This window comes from Haliotis rufescens, unplaced genomic scaffold (assembly GCF_023055435.1).
Source record: "Haliotis rufescens isolate VD_foot unplaced genomic scaffold, xgHalRufe1.0.p SCAF_1, whole genome shotgun sequence".
Lineage (NCBI taxonomy): Eukaryota > Metazoa > Mollusca > Gastropoda > Lepetellida > Haliotidae > Haliotis > Haliotis rufescens.
In genome coordinates, this window is record NW_025963779.1 from 81,143,883 (window position 1) to 81,171,437 (window position 27,555).

The 27,555-nt window shown below is 41.1% G+C and overlaps 1 protein-coding gene across 1 annotated transcript; it reads left to right on the forward strand.

The window, feature by feature from the left end:
• The first annotated feature begins 89 nt into the window (after positions 1–89).
• Positions 90–22,835, forward strand: LOC124143728 (ubiquilin-1-like). The gene is made up of 15 exons (XM_046512786.2): positions 90–236; positions 4,223–4,375; positions 4,726–4,773; positions 5,231–5,362; positions 5,687–5,812; positions 6,725–6,775; positions 7,307–7,384; positions 8,630–8,747; positions 9,848–10,027; positions 10,759–10,898; positions 11,277–11,360; positions 12,280–12,395; positions 12,882–13,110; positions 15,725–15,809; positions 18,944–22,835. The coding sequence occupies exons 1-15, from the start codon at positions 132–134 to the stop codon at positions 19,003–19,005; spliced, it is 1,707 nt and encodes a 568-aa protein (XP_046368742.1). The 5' UTR covers positions 90–131; the 3' UTR covers positions 19,006–22,835.
• The last annotated feature ends 4,720 nt before the right edge of the window (positions 22,836–27,555 follow it).

The window sequence follows — 27,555 nt, forward strand, 5'->3', positions numbered from 1 at the left end:
AAATAAAATACAAAATTATGGAGTAGTTATAATTTGTTATAATGTTCTAAATGTAAAAACAAGGATTGGTCCCTTGCTAAACCGGATATCCGTCAGTCGTTCCCAGAGTTCCTCAGTAAAAAAGAACAATCATGGCGGAGAGTACGGAAAATTCTGGATCTTTGATCACAGTTACTGTCAAAACACCGAAAGAAAAACATGATATAAAACTATCGCTGGATTCTTCAGTAAAGGAGGTATAATAAATAATTGTGTGATCGAACACATTGTTTTCATATCACCCACATCACCCGAATATCGTGGTAACAGGTGCCCCGAATATGCATCGGTAACATCTTCTGTTTCAGTTGATCGCATGATAATGTTGATGAATGTGATCTTTGAAGTCGAGCTTTTATGATAACAATGTCCTAGCTTTGTGTTTGAAACATACGTTATTTTAATGCTGATATGGTGTTGGTCGCCTTGCCAGAAATTCTTTCATTTGAGTGCAGTTATTTTCAGTATGTTATTACGAAACGCTCAAGTAAACGATCATGAAAATATGCACGATCATGATGGATGCAATGATAATGATATAGACTACATGCGATATATACACTCTTAAGTCAAGATGCTGGTTAAGGTTGTCTGAGAAGATATTCGTGTGGTAAGAAAATAAATATGCTTACTTGTTTACCATATTTTTTTTGCATTAATTTACTGCAGCTACTAGCATAGTACACCATATAGAAAAAGTTAATTGAAAATTGATAATCTTGCCACACGTTAACTGACCATTAAAATTGTCAGACACACAATGTGTATTTTTTTCACATTTTTTATGTATCAATTACAATACATTGATCATGTTGATACTGGTTTCATTAAATGGGATCGACAAACATTAGATGGGGGCAACTTTGTATTATTGCATGTGTTTTCATGTGTGATACATGTGGAATATGAGCTTTACATCATGTCTTTTTATGAAATATGCATCATCATTATTCACATGACATAGGTCGGGTCAAAAGAGATCATCCTAACAAGTGGGTTATTTTCTACCCGATTTTGAATGGACATGGGGGTAGTGCCACATCTAAAACATTACAGAAACTATTATGAACAAGTTAATATATGTTTTTAATGCCCCTGTGACATTACTCATCGAGTCCTGTTTTTTCAATCAAACAATGAAACACCATGCTTGGATTTGCTAAGTAAACAGCCAACGAGGGTGTAGATTAGAAGCTTTTCCAATGTTACTATACAACAACTACTTTGTGATAACTTTCTCAATTAGGAAACATCTCATTGTTGGAGTTTGAACAGTTGGCAAATAGTGCAGTTTTATGATCTCTTTACCAAGTTTACACTGTCATTCAAGTTCTTCAACTTTTCAACCTTTTCCCAAAAAGGTTTACCTCCAAATCCCAAAGACAATTTGATCTGTTCACCGCATTTACATAATGTTTTATGTGATGCACACTCTATCTATCTATCTATCTATCTATTTTATTTGTCAGAAAGTAATAGAAATATAATTTATTGATAAACTTTACCTTTGTTAATGAATGTAATATAAACTACTTTAATTGTATAAATCTTGAATCAGTTTTGTTACAGTATGTTTTATTGTGTACTTGTTTATACTTTACACAGATTGTCAGTACGACATAAACAGAGAAACTTTGATGGTTACTTGTAGCCTTAAGTCATGCAATCAATCAAGTTGGAAAGATATATTGCACTTTACAATGACTTTCATGCCCAAGGGACAGGGGAATGAAGGTCAGAATGACACTTGTTCTCAAAGGCAAAGCTGAGGGAAATTATATCCTGTATTTTACTATGTAGTTTGACATGTTTGATGCCTTAATGTGGATGCCATGATTGTAGTGATGGTGAAAAAAATGTATTAATCAGTAGATAATAGTATCAGGTTTCCTTTATGATAATGGTTGGAAGGAGTTTCATGTGGTCAAAATGTGGAACACCTCGTGGAGAATTATGTCCCTTAGTAATGCCAGGATATGCTCACAAAATTTTTTGAATCTTAGATTAGCCCAATTTTAATCATTGTCATTTAGCATCTTTCTCTTATGGGAAATCACAATATATAAATGTCTTCTATTTGTGTCCCTTTGGCTTTAATCCAAATTAGACTGGTTTATACTATGTATGAACATGATGAATGACATGCTGCAAGCTTTAATTCTTTTTCGCACACTTGAAATGAGAACTGAAAGAACACTGTTGTGCTTCACAATCCATAGAGTCAACTTTATCAACACTTATCAAACAATGTGTCAACATTAAGTCCAGGACGAGTCCATATTTACTACCCGGGTAATCACTGTAGGTCTCAAGAGTAGGACTCCGATTGGAAATTGAAGACTGAAGTTGACTGAAGTTTTGTCTTTACTCAGAAGTATAAAAATCAGAGTGTTCGCTTAGTGGGAACGAAATATGAATATGAGCAACTTTTATTGTTATTCTAATCAGACAATATATCACATGACTAACCATGGGGCTGGGTAGTCCTGTGGTAACCCAGGTCCTACTCAGAACCCACCTGACTCGAGTTACTCATCCCAGCCCCTAGTCAACATCCCCATCTATGCTTGCCATGCATGCCTAGGTTGAAAGTTCCATTTAAGCAATATCTACTACCCAGCCACCTATACTTGTCATAAGATGCGACTAAATGGATCAGGTTGTCAGGCCCTGTGACTTGGTTGATTCCATGTCATCTGTTCAAATTGCTGGATTGATGCTCGTGATGTCAATCACTAGATTGTCTGGTCCAGAAGCTGGAATATTGCAGAGTGCAGCAATAAACAGACAAGTGACACATTGTTCTAGGCATGCTGAGAATACTTTATATAGTTATTGAGTGATTCCGTTTAGACTTGGGCTAGTGGCAGTGTACAGGGCTGCTGCGCCTGCCTTGACGAGACCACACTGATCAGCTTACAGGGATCATGTCTAATCCCTCTGTTGACACTGTAGCATCTCTTACACTGTCAACTAGCTACTCATGACACTCTGTTTGGTTTAGTACTTGTTCCATGTCAACATTATCATGATTATGTTTCCCCCCCTAACAATGACTGATTCAAAAGAAAGTTTCTTAAATCATACATCAGATGTTTATGGATAAACAGGGCGTCACTAACAAAAAAAAATATGATAAGTGTGCTTGTACAATGCTGCGTATTGAACAACTCGAAAGATTCTATTGGTTCAACAGCACTCTACTGTCCAAAACAAACAAATAGGAACAAAATTGGACTAACCCTCATACATGTATTGATGGCTCTGGCATAGCCGAGCCTGGCATTATTTTCGAAAGTTGTAAAGGTTATATCTCAAGTCTGTTAAGTAATCAGACCGCCTCCGTGGTCTAGTGGTAAAACGTCCGCCCGGAGAGCGGAAGGTCTAGGGTATATCCCCGGCTGCGTCATACCAAAAGACGTTAAAAGATGGTACTTGTGGTAACCCTGCCTGGTACTCGGCATTATGGGGCTAAACAAGGACTGGTCTGCTCTGAGTCAGTATATTGTGGACCGCCTCCGTGGTCTAATGGTAGAGCGTCCTCCCGGAGAGCGGAATGTCCAGGGTTCGACCCCCAGCCGCGTCATACCAAAAGACGTTAAAAGATGGTACTTGTTGTTACCCTGTCTGGCGCTCGGCATTAAGGGGCTAAAACAAGGACTGGTCGGCTCGGAGTGAGTATACTGTGTCTGAGTGGGGTATTCATGTTAAACTGAGGCATGGTATCTCAGTGTGCTAGCACTATAAATCGGCATCAGTCCGGACTAGAACAAGCAGCCACACACACATACACGTGCATGCACGTCGCTATATAAGTGCAATAATCTTGGACGCGACGTTAAACCCCATTTCACCACCACCAGTATATTGTGTCTGAGTGGGGTATTTATCTTAAAACTGCAGTATGGTATCTAAGTGGGCTAGCACTATAAATTGCATCAGTCCGGACTAGTACAAACAGCCACACATGTACGCATGTGCATGCACGGCGCTATATAAGTGCATTAATCTTGGACGTGGCATTAAACCCCATTTCATCCCACCTCATCCAATACAAAAACATTTCATACAAATAATGGCTGTTCTGGCTTAATGTACCTTAACCACAAAACAAGTTTATAGCCATGATGCTCAGAGTTCTTATACTTTTGTCTGTAATGTTATATTGTGATCATTTTTTCAGTTGAGAGAGAAAGTTTCTAAAGAGTTTGGTGCCCCAGTTGAGCAACTATGTCTGATATTTGCTGGCAAGATTCTGAAAGAAAATGAGACACTGACACATCATGGCATCAAGGATGGACTCACTGTGCATCTGGTTGTCAAGTCAGCTAACAGGGTGAGTAGTATACCAGAGTTTGTTAGGATGTGGTTCTACAGCTGCACGTATCATTTCCCCCCAAATACATGGTATTATGTCTCCATTCTATAGCTATAAATACCCTGGACCATTTGTCTTGATCGCTTTTTGGGGGGGGAAGTGACGTTACCAGCTCAATCATGCTCATCACAACTGAGCACACACATTCTTGTTCTGACGTGAACTTGAGACCAATAAAAATGCCTCTTCTGTACATGAACACTAAGAAATATGCTGCCTGTCCACATCATTTGCCAGTACTCAATGCCAACCAAACGATTGTGTATTTGATAACTTTCTCAGTCTTATCTTTATTCAATCTTTTGCAGAATAACGAGTCATCTTCATCTCAGCCAGCAGCGAGTACAACATCACAGGTATTGTGGACATTCTAGCAACATGTATACAGTGAATAGCTGACACCTTGACTAAACTGCACATACATTATGGCGTATTGCTTATCTATATGCATCATTGTATTGTAGATCCGGAGGTAAATCAAATTGTCCTAACCTCAACATGCTCACTAGATATAAAACAATGTCTAGCATAACATTAAAATCATCATATCTAGTGATGTTTATTGCACATTTCAAATTTTCATTGACCAAGTTTGTTACCTCAAGCCTGAAGCAGTACAATGTAGTTTTTGCAACAATATACGAAAGAACATTTTTGTCCTGAAACGTACACAAGAATGAGGGTTGGCTTTATACTCTAGCGCGCACACTATACACAAGGAAATACAGTGTTTATTGTTATGTCTTGTCATGGTACACTTTGTTAAACTCTCCTCCATACATGTCTTCAATATGGGACATTGTTCACCCACAGCCTCCCCCAAGTCAGCCCAACGTGTCTGCGAGTCCCCTGGGACTCGGAGGGCTTGGAGGACTGGCCGGCCTGGGCAACCTGGGGATGGGGTCCGCCAACTTCATGGAGATGCAGCAGAGGATGCAGACTGAGGTGAGGGCCGATGTCACCGTCGACCACGAGTTAGCGCTAGTGTAAATCACTACTCCATTCCAGTGTACCATGGTAACTTGTAACTTGTCCCTGGTAAGGTTTCTGGTTACAATGATGAGGAAAAGAACAGTATAAGTTTTCTCAGGTTATGGTATGGGTTACTCAGTGTAAAACCACATTAGTCTTGTGTCCATATGAGAAAGTATATCACCATACACTGAGTTGCTCCAATCTTTTTAGAAAGGCCAACACATACCAGTATGTTATAAACTGGTTTTTCGCTTTTTTCCTGTTTGAATAATTATGTTGATGTGTTTACTTCAGCTTTTGAGTAACCCTGACATGCTCCGCCAGATGATGGAGAACCCATTTGTACAACAGATGATGTCCAACCCTGATGTGATGAGACAACTCATTACCAATAACCCTCAGATGAGGGAACTGATGGAGGTATGCTAAACTAGTCACATTTTGCTATGGGGAGTGCAGGTTATGTGAGTTCAGGGTTGTCTCCCTTATCTAAACTGAAAAAGTTCCTAGTTTGAATCTTAATTTCGGCTGAAAACATAGAGATGTCCTGTAGCTTAAGTTCACCTGGTGTTTGTTTGTACAGGACATCATGTGAAGGTTTTGAAATTAGCCGTTAGTTTCCCATCTGGAAATATCAGCTCAGGTCACCCATTGCTTCATGCTTGCCGTGAGAGGCAACTAAAATAGAGATCAGATTGTCAGCCTTTATGACTTAACTGACTGTGTGCCATCATACTCTATTCATGTGGATGTACATGCTTTCCGTCACTAGTTTGCGTGGTCCAGACTTTTTCATCTACTGGACATACTGTCTTATATGGCTGGAATATTGCTGACTGTGGCATTGAACATTCAATCTGGATCATTTAAATTTAGATCTGTGTCCTTTCAAATGAAAGTTTGACAGACTGGATAGTGTACCTTAGCGTTATGACTGTTGTAAGTCTATGTTAAGGTATGGATGTTTCGATCACGTTAGCACTAAGATCACTTTGTATAATGGCTCCCAGATATGTAGTAAGGTCAATCTTGCCCAAATTCAAGTCTCTAAGATTTACATCAACATCATCAAAGTTTACCACCAAGAACAGACTTGGTTCCCAGACACTGTTTTATTTTTGGAGCAAGCGCACAGCTGCACCACTTTGTTGTGAAGTGGCTTTGTGTTTCAGAAACATGGAATTGAAGGTGCTTGTTGCATTGTGGCTAATCCAGGTGTGATCAAGTATCAAATAAGCTGTATGTTGTGGGATGAAATTATAACCATTATGACATTATTTTGTTGATAGTGTATGTACTTTTCTCCCTTGATTATTGTCATTTTGATTGCAGCGTAATCCCGAGATAACCCACATGTTGAACAACCCTGAACTTATGCGCCAGGTAGGTGAACTTGGGCTTTCTTAAAATGTAGTAAGTATATTATATTAGAATGTTCCAGAAGACTAAGTATTATCAACCTTTTTCTTTAATCTGTGCATGAATGGTTTGCATTGGTAACTCTGTGATCAAATGGGACATAACGTAAAATCTAATTGTCCACAGATGAAGGTTACTTCTCAAGAACTTTATCATTGTTTGACATAACACATATCGGCAGTTCCTCACTATCTTTAATCCAAATGCTTTAATGATAAAAAATAAGGATTTCATTATGCAAATTAAAAAGTAATAAAGATTTAAATAAGTGACAGTACTGCTAATCATGTGAAAAACAAATGTCTTCAAATCGGCTGAGACAGACGGGTGAACAAGTTTGTTGATATATATTTAATCTTTTTGAAAGCTTGTAACAAGGTTGCAAAATTGTCTGATGCTGTAACATACTGTGCTGGGGAGGTACCCCTATACTCTGCATGGCTCACTAAATAGTTTTCAAGTGATGACATAATGGGGTATAATGTGTTGTTGTAGACGATGGAGCTGGCGAGAAACCCAGCGATGCTGCAAGAGTTGATGCGGACACAGGACAGAGCCATGAGCAACCTAGAGGTCAGCACTGGGGTTTTACTTTACTTTGTCATGTCACAACATGTTTGTGTCATGTAGTACAAGGCTGTAACAATTCCGTGGGGATGATGTTCATTATATCAGTCAATGGTTTGTCGGGCCAAAACTATGTCACTCCTATTGACCAATCAGATTCAACCTCTCATATCATTTGCATTTGCTTCAAACAAAATGGCGTAGCTCAGTCAAGACGATCTGATCACTAATCAAAATGTATGTTGCAATAAATGGGTCTTACCTCGCGAAGCTGTCAAATAATTTGAGCTGTTGATTTAAAATATGAAAAGAACTGGAAAATATTGGTCAACACCCAGTGTTCTGAATGGCTGTTTGCTGTGTTCTGAATGGCTGTTTGCTTTGTTCTGAATGGCTGTTTGCTATGTTCTGAATGGCTGTTTGCTGTGTTCTGAATGGCTGTTTGCTATGTTCTGAATGGCTGTTTGCTGTGTTCTGAATGGCTGTTTGCTATGTTCTGAATGGCTGTTTGCTGTGTTCTGAATGGCTGTTTGCTATGTTCTGAATGGCTGTTTGCTGTGTTCTGAATGGCTGTTTGCTGTGTTCTGAATGGCTGTTTGCTGTGTTCTGAATGGCTGCTTGCTATGTTCTGAATGGCTGTTTGCTGTGTTCTGAATGGCTGTTTGCTGTGTTCTGAATGGCTGTTTGCTATGTTCTGAATGGCTGCTTGCTGTGTTCTGAATGGCTGTTTGCTGTGTTCTGAATGGCTGTTTGCTATGTTCTGAATGGCTATTATGTTCTGAATGGCTGCTTGCTGTGCTCTGAATGGCTGTTTGCTATGTTCTGAATGGCTGCTTGCTATGTTCTGAATGGCTGTTTGCTGTGTTCTGAATGGCTGTTTGCTATGTTCTGAATGGCTGCTTGCTATGTTCTGAATTGCTGTTTGCTATGTTCTGAATTGCTGCTTGCTATGTTCTGAATGGCTGTTTGCTATGTTCTGAATGGCTGTTATGTTCTGAATGGCTGTTATGTTCTGAATGGCTGTTTGCTATGTTCTGAATGGCTGTTATGTTCTGAATGGCTGTTATGTTCTGAATGGCTGTTTGCTGTGTTCTGAATTGCTGTTTCCTGTGTTCTGAATGGCTGTTATGTTCTGAATGGCTGTTTGCTGTGTTCTGAATGGCTGTTTGCTGTGTTCTGAATGGCTGTTTGCTGTGTTCTGAATGGCTGTTATGTTCTGAATGGCTGTTGAGGTTTTGTGTTATGTTTCAGAGTATTCCTGGAGGTTTTAACGCCTTACAGAGAATGTATCGAGACATCCAGGAACCCATGATGAATGCAGCACAGGAGGGTTTTGGAAACAATCCTTTCTCAGGCCTGGTCAACAACGGTCAGTGGTTGGGACAGCTCCAAGAATTCATTAGGCACTAAAACAAACATCTGCAGAAATGGTCCATCTGTGTTGTAAATTGATTTATATTTCAAAGAGTTGGAAATAATCGAGTTCATAAAAATCGTATGCGAAATTATTTCACTCACATGTGTGTCATATGTTTTCTGAAAATCGTGTAATAATCCATGTTATTTATAAAATCAATATGACACACATGTTGGTATAATAATCTCTACATATCATGTTTACCTCACACTCAGTAGCTAATATTTAGGATTAACCTGACTTGTCTTGAATTGTAATGTCTGCAGGTATCTAAAATAGTTTTATACTACATGGTTTTGTGAACATAGAATACCTTGGGGATGAGATTAATGTAATTCACAATGAGAATTAAATCTTTCTTGAGGTCAGTCAACTTAATTCAGCATGTTCATTTGAAATGTTAACGTTTGTCATCACTTACTTTGACCTTTCATCTTGTTCTGTAGTATCAGTCAGTTGCAAGTAAAAATACATTTTAGAAATATGATCTTTTCCAATTCTAATATTACTTGAGATGGAAAGGCCTATTATCCAGTGTCTTTTTGTCTGTCACTGGGCAATTATTCAGACATTTAGCCAGTGTTTACTGATTCTGCCCAATGATGCATACAGGGACATTATTATTAGGAATGGGTGTTGTCTGTCCGTCCTTCCATCCCTCTGTCCCACTTCGTTTCTGGAGCAGAACTAAAAAATAATGAAAGATATCTTAACCACACTTGGCACAATGATAGGTGAATTGGTGCCTTTTGATAGTTTGGGATTTAATTTATTTTTTTTAGAATTTTCAATTTCAACTTTGACTTTGTAGTGCTCCTTTCCATAGCAGATCTTGAAAACAGTACGATACTTCTTCACCAAACTTGGCACATAGATAGGTCTACAGGTAAACTGGTGCCTTTTGATAGTTTGTGATTTAAACAAAATTTCCTTTTTGAGTTTCCACAGCAATGACTTTGACTTAGACGAATGCCTTTCACACAAGCAGACATGTCATATTGGTGGGGGATATGAGTACTTCATGCTTGTTGACTCATGTTTCACTGTTGCAGGAGGTGGAGAACAGCAACAAGGGCGTGAAAACACGGCTCCTCTCCCCAACCCATGGGCTTCAGGCGGATCCACCACCAGCTCCACGACAGGGACGACAGGAACAACAGGGACAACAACACCAGCAACCACAACATCTTCATCAACAGCAGGAGACACTGGAGGATCAACTGGACCGTTTGGTGAGACATATCTGTGGTTGAACATTGGGATGATTGTATTGAGGAAAGATGCGTATGTGTGTGTTGTTTGACGCCACTCTCAGCAATATTCCTACAGTGTGTCAGCATCCTGAAAATAATCAACACTGATAATCCAGTGATTGATACTATGAGCAACATGGTGTCAGGATAAGTTGACACACCATCAACTAAGTCACACTGTTTGCTGTGCAGAGTTGAGCATGCCAGAAACCTATGGTCATGGTTTTAAATCCTGTTTCACCTGTTTGCTTCTAGGTTTGTTGGCGGGGGCACGGGTGGCCCAGTCATCTAAGGCACCGCGATTCGCTGTGCAGAGTTGTGTCCCTTGGGCATGCCAGAAACCTCTGATTGTGGGTTAGAATCCCGGTTCGCCCTGATTATGTTTCTAGGTTTGTCAGCACCATGCTCGTGGGTTTCACCGAAGTGGTAAACGTCTGAGACCTGCATCACTTTGGGCTTTCCTCCCACATTAAGCTGACACGCCCCAATATCACTGGAATACTGTTAAAAGCAGCGTTAAACCCAACTCACTCACTCACTAGGTTTGTTGGCACCATATACATTCTCGTGGGTTTCACCAGAGTGGTTTTAGATGTCTAAGACCTGCATCATTTTGGCTTTCCTCTTGTATCAAGATGACCTGCTGTGAACAAGACCTGGAATGCTATTTAACTCCTCCACTCACGGTTAATGTTGCATGTGTTCTACAGGTATGTTCAACACGCCGGGTATGCAGAGCCTGATGTCCCAGATGTCCCAGAACCCTCAACTGATGCAGAACATGATGCAGGCGCCATACATGCAGGCCATGCTTCAAACAATGTCCACCAATCCTGAACTAGCTCAACAGGTACTAGCGTCAAACATGGGCATATGCCAACACACCCCAGTTGGCTTCAGTCTGTTGAATATTTGATTAACATTTGAAGAACATGTTGTTTATGCCTTATGCTGACTGGATGCTTATATGAAACTGGAAAAATAGACAAGGACTATTAAAACATTAAAAAGTGCAACTTTGAAAGTGATGGATAAAGCTCCCCAAAACACATGCAACTGAACTGCACTCTTGGAAGTTGAAAATGCGACTTTTTTGAATACTTTTATCTCTTATTATCTGTGTGAGAACTCAATAGTGATGCATGGTATAGATACAGTATATAAAGTGTTTGCTTCCAACGTGTGATTTCACACCAATGGGCTGATATGTTTCTTTATAAAATTTCAGATTATTGGAAGCAACCCGATGTTTCAAGGCAACCCCCAGTTACAAGAACATTTTAGAATGTACCTTCCACAACTCCTTAACCAGGTATATCTGAGATGTATTCCTAAAATGAACAATAGCATCAGATGTGTGGAGCCTGTGATCCAGTTCCATTAGATCTTGGTAGTGACTTACTCATAATCAACAAAACAATGAGAAACTAATGTACCATGGCCCAGGTTCCACAGTGACTGCATATGAGTGTCATTGGTTGACAGGATCAAAGTGAAATGTCAGATTAAAAGAAGCTAGAGACATTAAACATGGCAAAGTTAGATTCTAGAAGGATCAATCTGCTGGCCACCTAATTGTTGAAAGAAGTCCAGAAAGACAACCAGTATGTTCATATCAACAGTTTTATATGGCAATATTATGTGAGAGTATAGATAATTGATGAATTTATTAGGCTTCAAATCATGACAAGCCCTCTAGCGTGTCTAATGGTAGGGTGTCCGCCTGGATAGCAGAAGGTCTGGGGTTTGACCACAAGCCGCGTCATACCGAAAGACGCTAAAAGATGGTACTTGTTGTGACCCTGTCTGGGTCAGTATACTGTGTCTGAGTGAGGCATTCATGTTAATCTGAGGCATGGTATCTCAGTGGGCTAGCACTACAAATCGGCATCAGTCCAGACTAGTACAAGCAGCCACCCATGCATAGCGCCCCCACCTCCCCCCCCCCAACACTCACACAAACACACACACACACACACAGAGCGTTATAAGTGCAATAATCTTGGACACGACGTTGCACCATCTCACCTCACCCCTCATGTACATTAGCCAAAGGAGCAGGAGTGTTTGGTTGACCCTTTCATTGGCCATGCCAACATGTTTGTTTCCTTCCACTACATGGACCCATTATGTGAGGCCCTTCTTGATGTTGGTGAAATACGGCGAGGTGTGTGAAATCTTGATCCCTCACTCATCAGTCCAGCAGTGCAGTTTGTTGATTGTTGTTTCAGATGCAGAACCCTGAGATGCAGACCATGATGACCAACCCACGGGCCATGTCAGCCATCATGCAGATTCAGCAGGGTCTGCAGCAGCTGCAGAATGAGTCACCAGGGGCCTTCCCAGGGTAGGGGGAGATAACTCTAGGAATTACTTGCTTTGTTTGTTTGTTGTTAACTCCACACTCAGCAGTTTTCCAGTTTTATGACAGCAGTTGTAAATAATATGGACCGGTCAATACTCTGATTGACATCATGGGCATTTATCTACGCAATTGGGATGCTATTACATAGTATAAACCAAGCTAGCAAGCCTGACCACCCGATCTTTTTAGTTGTTTACTGGACAGCACATTGCCCATATGATATCTTTTTCTTCCCAAGCATTTCGGCTAGAGCATTACACAAAGGTACCTATTATACATATATAACACTAAGATTGCCTCAATATCTGGGATAGAAATTAGTTTGTCAGGCCCTGTGACTTGGCTGATTGCATTTGAAAATATTGTTGGCTATGCTTTCATTCGCTAAGATCCTTGAAAGAACTGGTATATTGCCTTCTGCTGAACATGACTGCAGCTTTAAACAACCTTCACTCTGTTGTATTTCAGTCTTGTTGGCATGCCGAACCTAGCGGGTGTCAGCACCCCCACCACAAGTACTGCCACTTCCACCACCTCCCCTACCTCCCCCTCCACGGCAACAACAACAGCGGGGACCACAACAACTCCCGCTTCACCCATAGGAGCGGGGACGGGGACGGCGCCAGACCCGGGCAACCCAGACCAGTTTAATAATATGATGGCTCAAATGATGCAGATGATGGTCGGGGGTCAGATGGTGGGTGCCAAGCTTGACTGTCACTGTTCACTTCATTGCCAGATTCTCCTCAGTCCATTATTTGCTACTTGAGTTTATTAATGTTCCCTGTGGTGGTTCCAGGATGCAATCTGCAATAAATCCCAGACAAATGAGAATTGGGTGGTCACATTGTTGACCTGGCTGCTTATTTGTGATTCTACAACATCGGACATAAAATACAGACTTGTTAAATATTATGAAATAAGCTAAAGTTTTGTTTCACGAGAACATGGATGATGCCCAGGGCACCGTTCTATTAGTGCTACGACTATCATAAGCCACTGTTAAAGTATGGGAGGTATGATCACCTCAGCGCTAAGATCGCTTTGTGGAAATCTGGTCAGAAGCACACAAGAAGCCTAAAGCTTTTGCTTGATTTTCTTTTATAAAAAATTCACAGTTCAGATGGGCATTAAACCCAACATTCTCTCAGTTGTTGAAAAGAAATAATTCTCAATTGTCAATCATATGAACATTTCAACGTCTTCTTCTCAATGTCCTGGGGGCACGGGTGGCCCAGTCGTCTAAGGCGCCGCGATTCGCTGTGCAGAGTTGTGTCCCTTGGGCACGCCGGAAACCTATGATTGTGGGTTCGAATCCCGGTTCGCCCCGATTATGTTTCTAGGTTTGTCAGCACCATACCCGTGCTCGTGGGTTTCACCAAACTGGTAAACGTCTAAGACCTGCATCACTTCGGGCTTTCCTCCCACATTAAGCTGACACGCCGCGATATAACTGGAATACTGTTAAAAGCGGCGTTAAACCCAACTCACTCACTCACTCACACTCTCAATGTCCTCATTCCTTTACAACATCAAGGGACACAATACAACACCATTCTCAGCCATTTTTGATATTGGGATCTGTTATTGCATATGACCATTTGATTAGCAGGGGGCAATGGTTTTCTGACTTGTCACAGCTGTGTGGGGTGGTATATGGACATGACACAGCTATGTGGGGTGGTATATGGACATGGCACAGCTGTGTGGTGTGGTATATAGACATGATGGCTGTATGGTGTGGTGTATGGGCATGACACAGCTGTGAGGGTCGGAAATTGGACATGACCCAGCTATGTGGAGTGGTATATGGACATGCCATCTGTGTAGGGAGGTATATGAATATGACAGCTGTGTGGTATATGAACATGACAGCTGTGTGGTGTGGTATATGGACAAGACAGCTGTGTGAGGTGGTATATGGACATGGCACAGCTGTGTGGGATGGTATATGGGCATGACACAGCTGTGTGGGTGGTATATGGACATGACAGCTGTATGGTGTCATATATGTGCATGACACAGCTGTGTGGGGTGGAAATTGGATATGAAACAGCTGTGTTGGGTGGTATATGGATATGACAGCTGTGTGTTGTGGTATATGGACATGACAGCTATGTAGTGTTGTGCATGGACATGACAGCTGTATGGGGAGGTATATGGATATGACAGCTGTGTGGGGTGGTATATGGACATTGCAGCTGTATAGTGTGTTTTATGGACATGATACAGCTGTGTGGTGTGGTTTATGGACATGACAGCTCTGTAGGGTGGTATATTGACATGACGGCTGTATGATTTAGTATGTGGACATGGCAACTGTGTTGGGTGTTATATGGATATGAGAGCTGTGTTGGGTGGTATATGAATATGACAGCTGTGTTGGATGGTATATGGACATGACACAGCTGTGTGGGGTGGTATATAGACATGATGGCTGTATGGGGTGGTGTATGGACATTACAGCCGTGTGTAGGGTAGTATATGGACATGACAGATATGTAGGGTGGTATATGGACATGACAGCTGTATGGGGAGATATATGGACATGACAGCTGTCGGGTGGTACTGTAAACAGGGAATTTTTTGCGACCGTTTTATTATTGCGAGTTTTGCGAACGAGACTCAATCGCAAAATGACGGCTGTATGGTGTGGTATATAGACATGACAGCTGTGTGGCATGGTATATGGACATGACACAGCTGTATGGGGTGGTATATGGACATGACAGCTGTATCGTGTGGTATATGGATATGACACAGCTATGTCGGGTGGTATATGGACATGACAGCTGTGCGACATGGTATATGGACATGACACAGCTGTATGGGGAGGTATATGCACATGACACAGCTGTATGGGGAGGTATATGGACATGACAACTGTAGGTTGGTATACAGACATAACACAGCTGTGTGGGCTGGTATATGGACATGACACAGCTGTGTGGGAAGGTATATGGATATGACACAGCTGTTTTGGGTGGTATTGTTCTCTGACATGACCAAGCTGTATGGGTGAGTATATGGTTCTGACATGACACAGCTGTGTTTCGTGATGTATTGACATGGTAGCTATGTGGGGTGGTATATGAACATGACAGCTGTTTAGGGTGGTATATGGACAAGACAGCTGTTTAGGGTGGTATATGGACATGACAGCTGTTTAGGGTGGTATATGGACATGACAGCTGTTTAGGGTGGTATTGTTCTCTGACATGACACAGCTGTATGGGGTGGTGTCCTCACTTTATTTTCATAATTTGAAGAATGTCTGCAGTTGAACTTATCCTTACTTTTCCTTCATGTAGAACCAGGCTCCAGATCTGAGATACGCATCCCAGCTAGAACAGTTAACATCTATGGGCTTTGTAGATAGAGAGGCAAACATACGAGGTAAGTAACATCCATGGGTTATGTAGATCAGGAAACTAAAGAAAGGTTGAGAAATCACCTACACAATATACAGCCATTTTACCCCACAGTGTGGATCCATGCTCTCCACTATTGGTCAGTTTGTTCAGTCATTAATATCCAGAACAGGTAGCTGTTACATCGGTTTACATCACAAGAATACACCATACCATCACACCCTGTCCACTGTCTCTATGGAAGTGATGGAAGGCCCACTGTCTCTATGGAAGTAATGGAAGGCTCACTTGTTCTATGGAAGTGATGGAAGGCCCACTTGCTCTATGGAAGTGATGGAAGGCCCACATGCTCTATGGAAGTGATGGAAGGCCCACTTGCTCTATGGAAGTGATGGAAGGCCCACTTGCTCTATGGAATTTATGGAAGGCCCATTTGCTCTATGGAAGTGATGGAAGGCCCACTGTCTCTATGGAAGTGATGGAAGGCCCACATGCTCTATGGAAGTGATGGAAGGCCCACTTGTTCTATGGAAGTGATGGACGGCCCACATGCTCTATGGAAGTGATGGAAGGCCCACATGCTCTATGGAAGTGATGGAAGGCCCACTTGCTCTATGGAAGTGATGGAAGGCCCCCTTGCTCTATGGAAGTGATGAAAGGCCCACATGCTCTATGGAATTGATGGAAGGCCCACTTGCTCAATGGAAGTGATGGAAGGCCCACTTGCTCTATGGAATTTATGGAAGGCCCACTTGCTCTATGGAAGTGATGGAGAGCTTGATACTCTACCCACTTGCTCTATGGACTGATGGAGAGCTTGATACTCTGTCCACTTGATCTGTGGAAGTAATGGAAGGCCCACTTGCTCTATTGAAATGATGGAGAGCTTGATACTCTACCCACTTGCTCTATGGACTGATGGAGAGCTTGATACTCTGTCCACTTGATCTTTTGAAGTGATGGAAGGCCTACTTGCTCTATTGAAGTGATGGAAGGCCCACTGTCTCTATGGAAGTGATGGAAGGCCCACTTGCTCTATGGGAGTGATGGAAGGCCCACTTGTTCTATGGAAGTGATGGACGGCCCTCATGCTCTATGGAAGTGATGGAAGGCCCACTTGCTCTATGGAAGTGATGGAAGGCCCACTTGCTCTATGGAATTTATGGAAGGCCCACTTGCTCTATGGAAGTGATGGAGAGCTTGATACTCTACCAACTTTCTCTATGCACTGATGGAGAGCTTGATACTCTGTCCACTTGATCTGTGGAAGTGATTGAAGGCCCACTTGCTCTATTGAAATGATGGAGAGCTTGATACTCTACCCACTTGCTCTATGGACTGATGGAGAGCTTGATACTCTGTCCACTTGATCTTTTGAAGTGATGGAAGGCCTACTTGCTCTATTGAAGTGATGGAAGGCCCACTTGCTCTATTGAAATGATGGAGAGCTTGATACTCTACCCACTTGCTCTATGGACTGATGGAGAGCTTGATACTCTGTCCACTTGACCTTTTGAAGTGATGGAAGGCCTACTTGCTCTATTGAAGTGATGGAAGGCCCACTTGCTCTATGGACTGATGGAGAGCTTGATACTCTACCCACTTGCTCTATGGACTGATGGAGAGCTTGATACTCTGTCCACTTGATCTTTTGAAGTGATGGAAGGCCCACTTGCTCTATTGAAATGATGGAGAGCTTGATACTCTACCCACTTGCTCTATGGACTGATGGAGAGCTTGATACTCTGTCCACTTGACCTTTTGAAGTGATGGAAGGCCTACTTGCTCTATTGAAGTGATGGAAGGCCCACTTGCTCTATGGACTGATGGAGAGCTTGATACTCTACCCACTTGCTCTATGGACTGATGGAGAGCTTGATACTCTGTCCACTTGATCTTTTGAAGTGATGGAAGGCCCACTTGCTCTATTGAAATGATGGAGAGCTTGATACTCTACCCACTTGCTCTATGGACTGATGGAGAGCTTGATACTCTACCCACTTGCTCTATGGACTGATGGAGAGCTTGATACTCTGTCCACTTGATCTTTTGAAGTGATGGAAGGCCTACTTGCTCTATTGAAATGATGGAGAGCTTGATACTCTACCCACTTGCTCTATGGACTGATGGAGAGCTTGATACTCTGTCCACTTGATCTTTTGAAGTGATGGAAGGCCCACTTGCTCTATGGACTGATGGAGAGCTTGATACTCTACCCACTTGCTCTATGGAAGTGATGGAAGGCCCACATGCTCTATGGAAGTGATGGAAGGCCCACTTGCTCTATGGAAGTGATGGGGAGCTTGATACTCTGTCCACTTGCTCTGTGGAAGTGATGGAGGCTTGTACCCTGCCCAATTGCTATATGGAAGTGATGTAGGGCTTGACACCACGCCTGCTTGCTCTATGGAAGTGATGGCAATCACACTGATTTGCAAGAGACATTTTGCATGGGACATTTCATCTTCCTGGGGCAACTGACTATAAAAGTCCAGTTCCCACCCTTGCCGAACCATGCTGGAATTTACAAGCTTGATCATAGTGCCACCAGTGGCTATTGTGAGTCATGCCCCTTCTATGTCCCTCTTATTGAGCAATCGGATTCCTTTACTCATATCACTTGCTTTTGCTTCAAACAAATTGCGGCACCCAGTCAAGACGATCTGATCAATAATCAAGATCTATATTGTAATAAAACTGGTCTTTCCCCACAAAGTGCATCAAATCACTTGGGCACCTTGATTAAAAACATGGAAAGATTTGCAGAATATCTAGTCGCGCAGTTCACATGATTTGCAAATCTTGCAGTCGACCAAAATCTGCACTTTGAAATCCAAGTTGTTTACGAACCGAATGTCTAGGTTGTTTGGTTTGGACTATGTATAGAAATAGTTAGTCCAGCCAAATGTAACTCCAGAATTCCAGCCTAGTTCTGCAATGGTGGAAACGGGACTTATTTTGTCAGTAAGCGCCCTTGCCTCGGGAAGAAGGGGATATTTAGATGATGTTTTAAACCTTTTATAGGGCATATATCATTACCATATTGGTATAAACTCTTTAGAACATTTTGAATAGTATCAGTTAATGTGGTAGTAAATGAACCGATCTGAAAACCTGAATGTACACTATGATGACTGATTGTATTGTACTTCTTTTCAGCGTTGACGGCTACCCTTGGTGATGTGAATGCAGCCATTGATAGGCTTCTACAACAAAGATGATGTGGTTCAGATAAAAGAAAAACTGTGCTTTAAGAGGATTTCTTTGTTGTGAAAATAAGGAAAAAAAGAATATGCCATCACATGGCTTGGAAAAAGTGACATTCAGTGGACTATGATAGGTACTGATTTTGTGTATTAGTTGGCAAATTTACTATGGATCATAATGAGAACCTTGGTAACCAAACTGCCAAGGAAAAAGGGGAGATTTTTTTACCTGTGCAGGTTAATAAATGATTTGTGCATGTATATATTTATATACATCTGGTACAATTGTACATTTTTCTTATTTCACAGTATCTTATATTTGGATGAAAAATTAAGAATGTGCAGATAAGTGAAACTCTATTCTGTTGCTTTTGTTTAAGCTCTGTGAGACCATTTTAACATTTAATTTAATTTCATACATTCTATGATGATTTTAAGAAAAGAGATTGACAACAGACAAACATGTACTTGAAAACTGTGATATTGTGATGCCCCAAGGGAAGGATACAATTAAGCAGTAAAATTCAAGTAGAATTGTACTTTGGAGGCAAAGCAGGATTAATAAGTTGCATCAATCAAATACATTACCAGCCATGATGACTCAGCCAGTAGATGACAGAAGGGTTTATGTACAACAGTTAGTGACCATTTCAAGAATAGCGTTGAAATTTATCAGCATTTCAATGAGCGATGTTGAATGTGTAAGTTATTTGTTATGTACATGAAAATATGTTGGTTGCAGATAAACAGAGTTTACACTTGAAACACCAGATCTGTGCTTACGTCTTTGTTTTCTTCTTTTAATTTCACTATATTCCAGGTTTACTCCTGGATCGGTTTTTCTTCACGAATTTCATATAAGTTGGCAATTATTGTTAGGTTACTGATTTATATATTTTAAGGTTGAATCCCTCAGAATATAATTTTCTCCACTTGACTGGCCACATTCACTTGTTTTCATACTGTCATTTAGTTAATATTGAAACCTTGTAACAATCCTTTAACATGGTGTTCTGGTTAAGACGATATGACATGACAGTCCTGGCCGAATCCTAGGCTCATCATGCCTCATACTATAGAAGACTTGATATTCTAATGATGGTGCCCAAGGCTTAGGTTAAGAAGGCTTCACTGTATTTTCAAAATTATGTTATTCTCAGTATTGAAGACAGTAGTTGTGTGTTCAGCATGTTCAGGGCGTAAATATCTTGTTGAGAATGATCATTAAGAATGGAAGAGATTTCATGTGTACATAGCTGTATCTTTGATGCTCAGGCTCAGTATTTGTAGGTGTTAAAGGGTATGTTAATAGGTTGTTAAAGCCATTATTAACATAAACATTTATTTGTTTGACATTTTCCAATTTGTCAGATTTTTTAATCAAAACGTATTCTCTATATAAAAGCTTAAAATATTATGTGTTACTACTGCAGCAGCTACTGTTGTTTTGTCAAAAAGACAGAATAAATGTTTTGTGGTACATGGGAGACTGGATTCCGTGTTGATGTTTCAGGAAGTATTGTTACTCCGCTCTGAGACAAACATTGCACAAGCCCTTGAGACATAAAATGAAATACGACAGGGTGGACTGGTTCCTGGATAGTAACCAGTAAATGTTATAATAATTCAGTTATGGATATTTATCTTGCATGAAATTATCACAATTTTGTAAACAGCCAAATGCATCACTGCATCTTGCTGTTTTGCATGTTCACAGCGCTTCTATATTTATAACAAGGACCCAGTCATCCAAGGCAGTGGTGATTTCACCTCTATTCAACCCTTTTTTCAGGTGGGATTGAATATAGCTTCATCATTTGGGGGGAAACTTAGTATTTAAGTTTTCAGGGGGCACAGGCCCGGTTATCAAAGGTGATATAACTGAAATACTGTCATCGCTGCTTTTAATCAAACTCGCTAATTTCAATTATTCAAAACGGTATCTGGAATTGGTTTCCATTTGATTGCTGAGGAGTTCCTTGGTTTGTTGATGTACTGCCAGTTTCATTTCACAGTTACATTCTTCATGGGCTCTGAGGCCGATAGGCCAGAAAATAATATCCCTGTTTTGTGTTCCATTGTGGAAAGTGTCTCCCCCAATCAAGACGTACTGATTTCTGTGTTGTGATTATTCACTTTGTACTCACAATAAATTAACATACACCTTTGTATCATTATCATCATCTGTTAATTTTCATCCTTGGAATGAGTTGAAGCAGCTGAGGTAAAACATATGATTGAGAGTCACTGTGAAGGTGACCACTTCTGGAAAAGAAAGGGCATGTTTTGTGAAGAGACAGAATGTTTGGTTTGCACATATGCCATGTGATTACATAAACTATTTACATTATTAACCCACCACTTGTGAAGTTAATGCTTAATGAGTTATGATATTGTTATCAATGATCATATCACCAAATCTGCTTTTACATTTTGGAGTGACAGTTTTGACAATTGACGAACCATATAGTTAGACTTGCAAATGATATGAATTGTGAAAAGGGGCCTGTGCTTTGAAAAATATATTCTTTTGATATTGGTTGAAACCTTTATGATAAAAGATAAAAGCAAAACTGACCCATTAACATGTATGATTTTCAATGTTTCACATATTGAATACCTAAATGACTTGAGGCAAAAATCTCGTTTGGGGTGAATAAGGTTTTTAAAAATAGGAACCAAGCAAATGTGTAAGAAAATTTTACAGTATTTATAATGTCTATTATTTTTGATGAGTCAGCTTTATATCCTTTCATGTCAATACTTATGAAATGCAATTTCTACCAATACTGCAAAAAGGAATAAAGAAAGTACTGGTCATTTTTTAATAGAAATTTTCAGCCTAAAAAATTGTGCTTGCCCTTTCTCTTCACTTCTGCGCCACTCAGGACATTCTCATATGTGCAACAAGAAAGAATTCTAATGATTGTTTTGGGGGCATTTTGTTAAAATTAGTACTTATTTTTTTATTATATTATTGATTTTTAAATTTATTATTTTGCACAAATAAATACATTATCCTGATTTTTGCAGCAGAGTGAGGTTAAGATTGTAGTTTACTTAGATGACTGGAATTTCCTTTGTCTCTAGGTCACTACAGGATCTAGTCCGGGCACTTGTACTCTTTACAGAAATTAGTTCTGTATTTAGGAAAATATATGTCCACTTTGATGGATGTTTGCTTATGAATTTATATCAATACTCAGGAAAGTGGATTTGGCAAGACTGGTATTGTTTGCAGGTGCTAATATACAGTTATGAAACTGGTATGGTCATCTGTCACCTATAAATGAGTGTTCATTGTTGGACATCAACCAATGTATATTACTCAAAACAAGTTATAGTACACCCACAATTGGCAGGCTGTGTTGCAATACCCGCAGCCATGACAGATTAACTATAGCTATATGAAAGAAATCAGGTGTTCTTTAACTTCCTTTGAGTAGTATATAACACCAATGGTTGTATTGGAAGGTCAAGTTGTACTAGATTCCCCAGAAGGCCAAAATCATTGATTGTGTCGTGGCTTATGACCCCAACAAACCTGTTGTGATGGATGTGTCTTTCTAGGCCTACTTTTCACTTCTCCTATGTATTGTGTGAGAGGTACAAGAACCTTCCCACATGCATTACCCAATACACTTAATATCGTCTCCCCCATGGTATTACCAAGTATTACCATGCATCAGTGTTTATATAAGGTATTCTCAACTAAGCAGATAGGAGCATTCATCTGTCATTATTTCCCTCAGACAAATACCGGTATATATGTTGTCAGTCTGTACTGCAGTCGATTTCATCAAGAGTTTTCTTGCTGTTTTGGAAATAAATGGCTTGAATAATCACCTAGTGTGGTGTTTTATTTGCATGAAAGATATATGAAACTGAAGGCCATGCATTTAATAAGGAGAAACGACATAAAAGTGACAACAGCAAATACCTTGACACCTGTCATCGCTAAATAGATATGGTTTGGGTACTATAACGGTTCAATCCCATTTTGTCTGAATATAGGTTCCAAGCAGCCTAAGCTTGTAAGAGGCAGGTGGTGGCATCCCAACTGATTAATGGATCGATGTTAGATGATATCAATCACTGGATTGTCTGGCCCAGACTTGATTATTTACAGCATGCCGTCACATTACTAGAACATTGCTGAGTGTGGCCTAAAAAAACAAGCAAGTCTAGATATTCAGACAAGGCCAGACATTTATACAAACGGATCTAATAAAGCAAAGGTTTTAAGTCTTACATCAGAAAGTGGGAGTACCAGTCGTGGTAGCGCTAAGATCGGTTTTGGAATTGGGCCGATATAAGTCTTTACTTTATCCATTGATTTCAAAGAAAATCAATTTCAGGCAGTTTCTTACTCGTATGTCCGCGATTGTCCGGAAAACCACCAACATCCGCATCTACCTGTTACATACAACCGAACAACGTCATATATAAGTTTGTTCTCAGGAAATATCCGTTTTAACATGTCTCCAAAAGACGGATTGCTTATCACTTTGTGAAAGTATAACCCTCAATAACGACCGTCTTGTTGGTTTCCGGGTTAGAATTGCTACTAGCAACCTGTTCTTGTAAGAGGCGACGATTGTTTGTTGTTTAACGCCGCTCTCAGCAATATTCCACCTATTTGACGGCTCTCTGTAAACAATCGAGTCTGGATCCAGTGATTGACATGAGCATCGATCTCCGTAACTCGACTCTAACGACAAGCATGGGTTACTGAAGACCAATTCTAACCGGCATCTTCATGGGCTACATTCGACGTTATGGATCGGGTTGTCAGACTCGGGGACTTTGTTGATTGCGTGTCATCGTATCCTGACGGTGTAGATAGTTGTTCATAATACCAATCACTGTATTGTACCGTCCAGAATTATTTACAGGTGGAAGCGTTAAGAACACACACATTCCAACCATGGCATTCGATTTTTTAGGTCACCCTCATCTGTATGTGTTCAGCCGAATCTGATGTCAGTTCGTGGACCCTCAACGCAATCATACACTGGAATATACTATCATGGTCGTTGGCTTAAGCTTGCAGAAAGACTAGATGATCAAAATATCTATTATTAATCCAGACTTTGAACTTTACCTGTCCTTTACAGCCTGTAATTAGGGAACGTCAGATTCAGTGAATGTCGTATTTTCAGTTAAGACCATGGGTACGAGACCGCCTCCGTGGTCTTGTGGTAGATCGTCCGCCCGGAGAGCGGAAGGTCTGGGGTTCGTTACCCGGCCGCGTCATACTAAAAGACGTTAAAAGTTGGTACTTGTTGTTAGCCTGTCTGGCGCTCGGCATTAAAGGGCTAAAACAAGGACTGGTCGGCTCGGAGTCAGTATACTGTGTCTGAGTGGGATATTCATGTTAATCTGGGGCATGGTATCTCAGTGTGCTAGCACTATAAATCGGCATCAGTCCGGACTAGTACAAGCAGTCACACATACGTGCATGCACGTCGCTATATAAGTGCGATAATCTTGGACGCGACGTACAACCCAATTTCACCTCACCCCACCACGGGTATGATATTCAATTTATTATATGTATACTTGGGAAAAGGTGATATTTAAGTCAAGAATGGTGTTCCATCGTAAGTATGTGACCGTTTGTCTCTGACGTGGCTTACACGTCCAGCATGCCACTCCAATGTTTAATCAGACATCAAATTAGTGTACTGAAACCTTGCAATGTTTAATCAGACATCAAATTAGTGTACTGAAACCTTGCAATGTTTAATCAATCCTTATTAACATAGAGAATATCAGGGGCGCAAAGATGGCAAATAACCTGAACGTATTCTACAGGGTTGTCCTTGAACAGTATCGGGCTTTAACTGGCCTGCCATGACACAATAATCTGCCGATTCATAAGAAAACATGTCTAAACCAATGCTGTGAAGGGCGTTCCATGATCAGGACGACCTCCGGTGACGTCACAGCGGCGTGAAGACAGGGAACTTCTTCTATTAGTACGACGACAACCATTTGCAAAGATTCCCGCCCTGGAACGACAATGACTACCAAATCGACGTCTGGCCTCCTCGAGGAACCGCTTGAGAGCAGCAGGAAAGGCGTCCAGGAGAGTCAGGCGTTCCGTTTGTCATGGTGTTTATCCCTTGGAAACTGAGGATCTGGTGGAAAATCCATTGGTCGGACGAAAGCAGGTACCTGCACCATGTCACGGATGGACGACTAGGGGTTTGGAGGCACAGGAATACGGCCTGTACACCCAGGCAACAACTTCAGGCCACCTGTCCCTGATGGTGCAGGCTCGCTAAAGATGTGGGGGTGTATCACACGATTGCAAACTGAACCCAGTCACCATACAAAGCAACCTCATAGGTTTGTTTGTTTATTGCTTAACGCCGCACTCAGCAATGTTCCAGATATATGACGGTGGTCTGTAAATGGTCGTGACCAGACAATCCAGTGATTTACACCATGAGTATCAATCCACGCAACTTTGCTACGATGATACACATCACCCAAGTCAGCGAGGCTGACCACCCTATCAAATTAGTCGCCTCTTACGACAAGCATAGTCACCTTTTACGGCGAGCATTGGTTACTGAAGACCTATTCCACCCCGGATCTTCACGGGTAGCAACCTCACAGGTAAAAATTACATCCGACAGGTCCTGGAACCAGTTGTTGCCCTCCATTTCGACAACCACCCACTCGCCACAAGACCTCAGTAAATGCATGATAACGCCAGACCACATCGATCCCGGGCGATGGCAGCCTACCTCTAGAACAACGCTGTGACGACACTGCCTGGGCCTGCCAAGAGTGAATACGCTGGGGCACATTTTGGACAGTTTGAGCGTCGCATACAGGCTCTGGAAGCTCCTGTACAGAATGCGTGAATTGGAAGCAATCTTGCGTTGGGAGTGGCCGTTGCCCCTTCAACAGATCCGACGTCAGGCTGGAGAGATGAGACGCAGGGAGGAGGCCGTCATCCAGACACGTGGAGGGTTTTCTCGCTTTACTGAGCCTATGAACTACGGATGTCATCTACGGACACAAAGTGACCTTTACATCCAGATAGAGCCACCTGATGTCATCGTATGAACTCGGCCGCTCCATACTTAAAAGTGATGTTGCTTTGGGGTGAAGATATCACCGGTGGCTGTGCTACAATATGGTGATAATAATCTAACCTCAGCTAACAAATTTAACGATGGTGTTGTTTTTTTGTTAGAGGGTTGTTCTTACAGATCACGTTTGTTTATCCGATATCAGCATGTCAGTAATATCATTCCAGCACTTGTTTCATTAGTCATTGAACAAATATCTGGATGTGCTTAACCTTTTTTCCAGGTGTATAGTAACAATTCGGATGTCCACAACCGAATGAAAAGTATTTTGACAATAACGGTTGGGTCCTAAGTCCTGAAGTTGCGAACCTTGGTGGACTTATCCCATTTATTTGCAATTAGTCGGAAAACATTGCTTCTGGACCAGACCAATCTCATTAAAATCAGACCTTAGTTCTCGCTATTGCTAAACAAAGCGAAAACTGAGATCTGATTTTAATGAGATTGGGACCAGACAAACCAGGGATTTATAAAATGAGCAACGTACATTGTCATCCATTGTGAGTTCCTCTCACGACGGCATATGTTGCTGGGGACCTAGTACAGTAAACTACGGTTATAACGTGAGTGAGTGAGTGAGTGAGTATGGTTTTACGCCGCTTTTAGCAATATTCCAGCAATATCACGGCGGGGGACACCAGAAATGGGCTTCACACATATTACCCATGTCGGGAATCGAACCCGGGTCTTCGGCGTGACGAGCGAACGCTTTAACCACTAGGCTACCCGACCGCCCCACGGTTATAACGAACTCAAAGGGACCACTAATTTAAATTCGTTATAAGCATATATGCAACATATATTCAGCAAATGGCCGGGAATAAAAACAACAACCCAGTTCGTTATATCCATCGGCTCGTTATAAGCGTATTCTCTGATCTGTAAATTATCGATCATGGGCCGTACAATCCATTGATCGATAGTGTAGGCAACGATCAAACACCATCGATCGGGGAACGATCCACCCAAGAGCAATTCATACTCCGCAGCCATTGTAATCAAAATTATGTGCACTACGAGGTCCTTAATCTAACCAACATAGCACACTATTCCTATAGAGAGACTCTCGATGATGTTCTGACGATCGATTCTAATCGATTATTGATCGGTTACCGTATAAAGATCCAATGACTGATTAAAAGTATACATAATCAGTGGTGAGGAAACATTATTATCAGATACTTATTTCAAAAAATTAACTTTTCATTCAATCTATATTTGCCATAGCCTACATAATTACAATATATACACATAAAGTTATTAACATTAGCAACATTATATGTTTTTTAAATATTTCTAGCCAGGGGTTATGTTTTTAAAAAAATGGAGGCAAGGGTTACGGGCGGAAGTTTTACCAAATGTTCATCTGATGTGTTTTTTGCCAACTTAAAAAATGTTTCTTCAAGTACGCATAAACTGTTAACTGCATTCAAATGCGCGGAAGTCTATAGGGAGG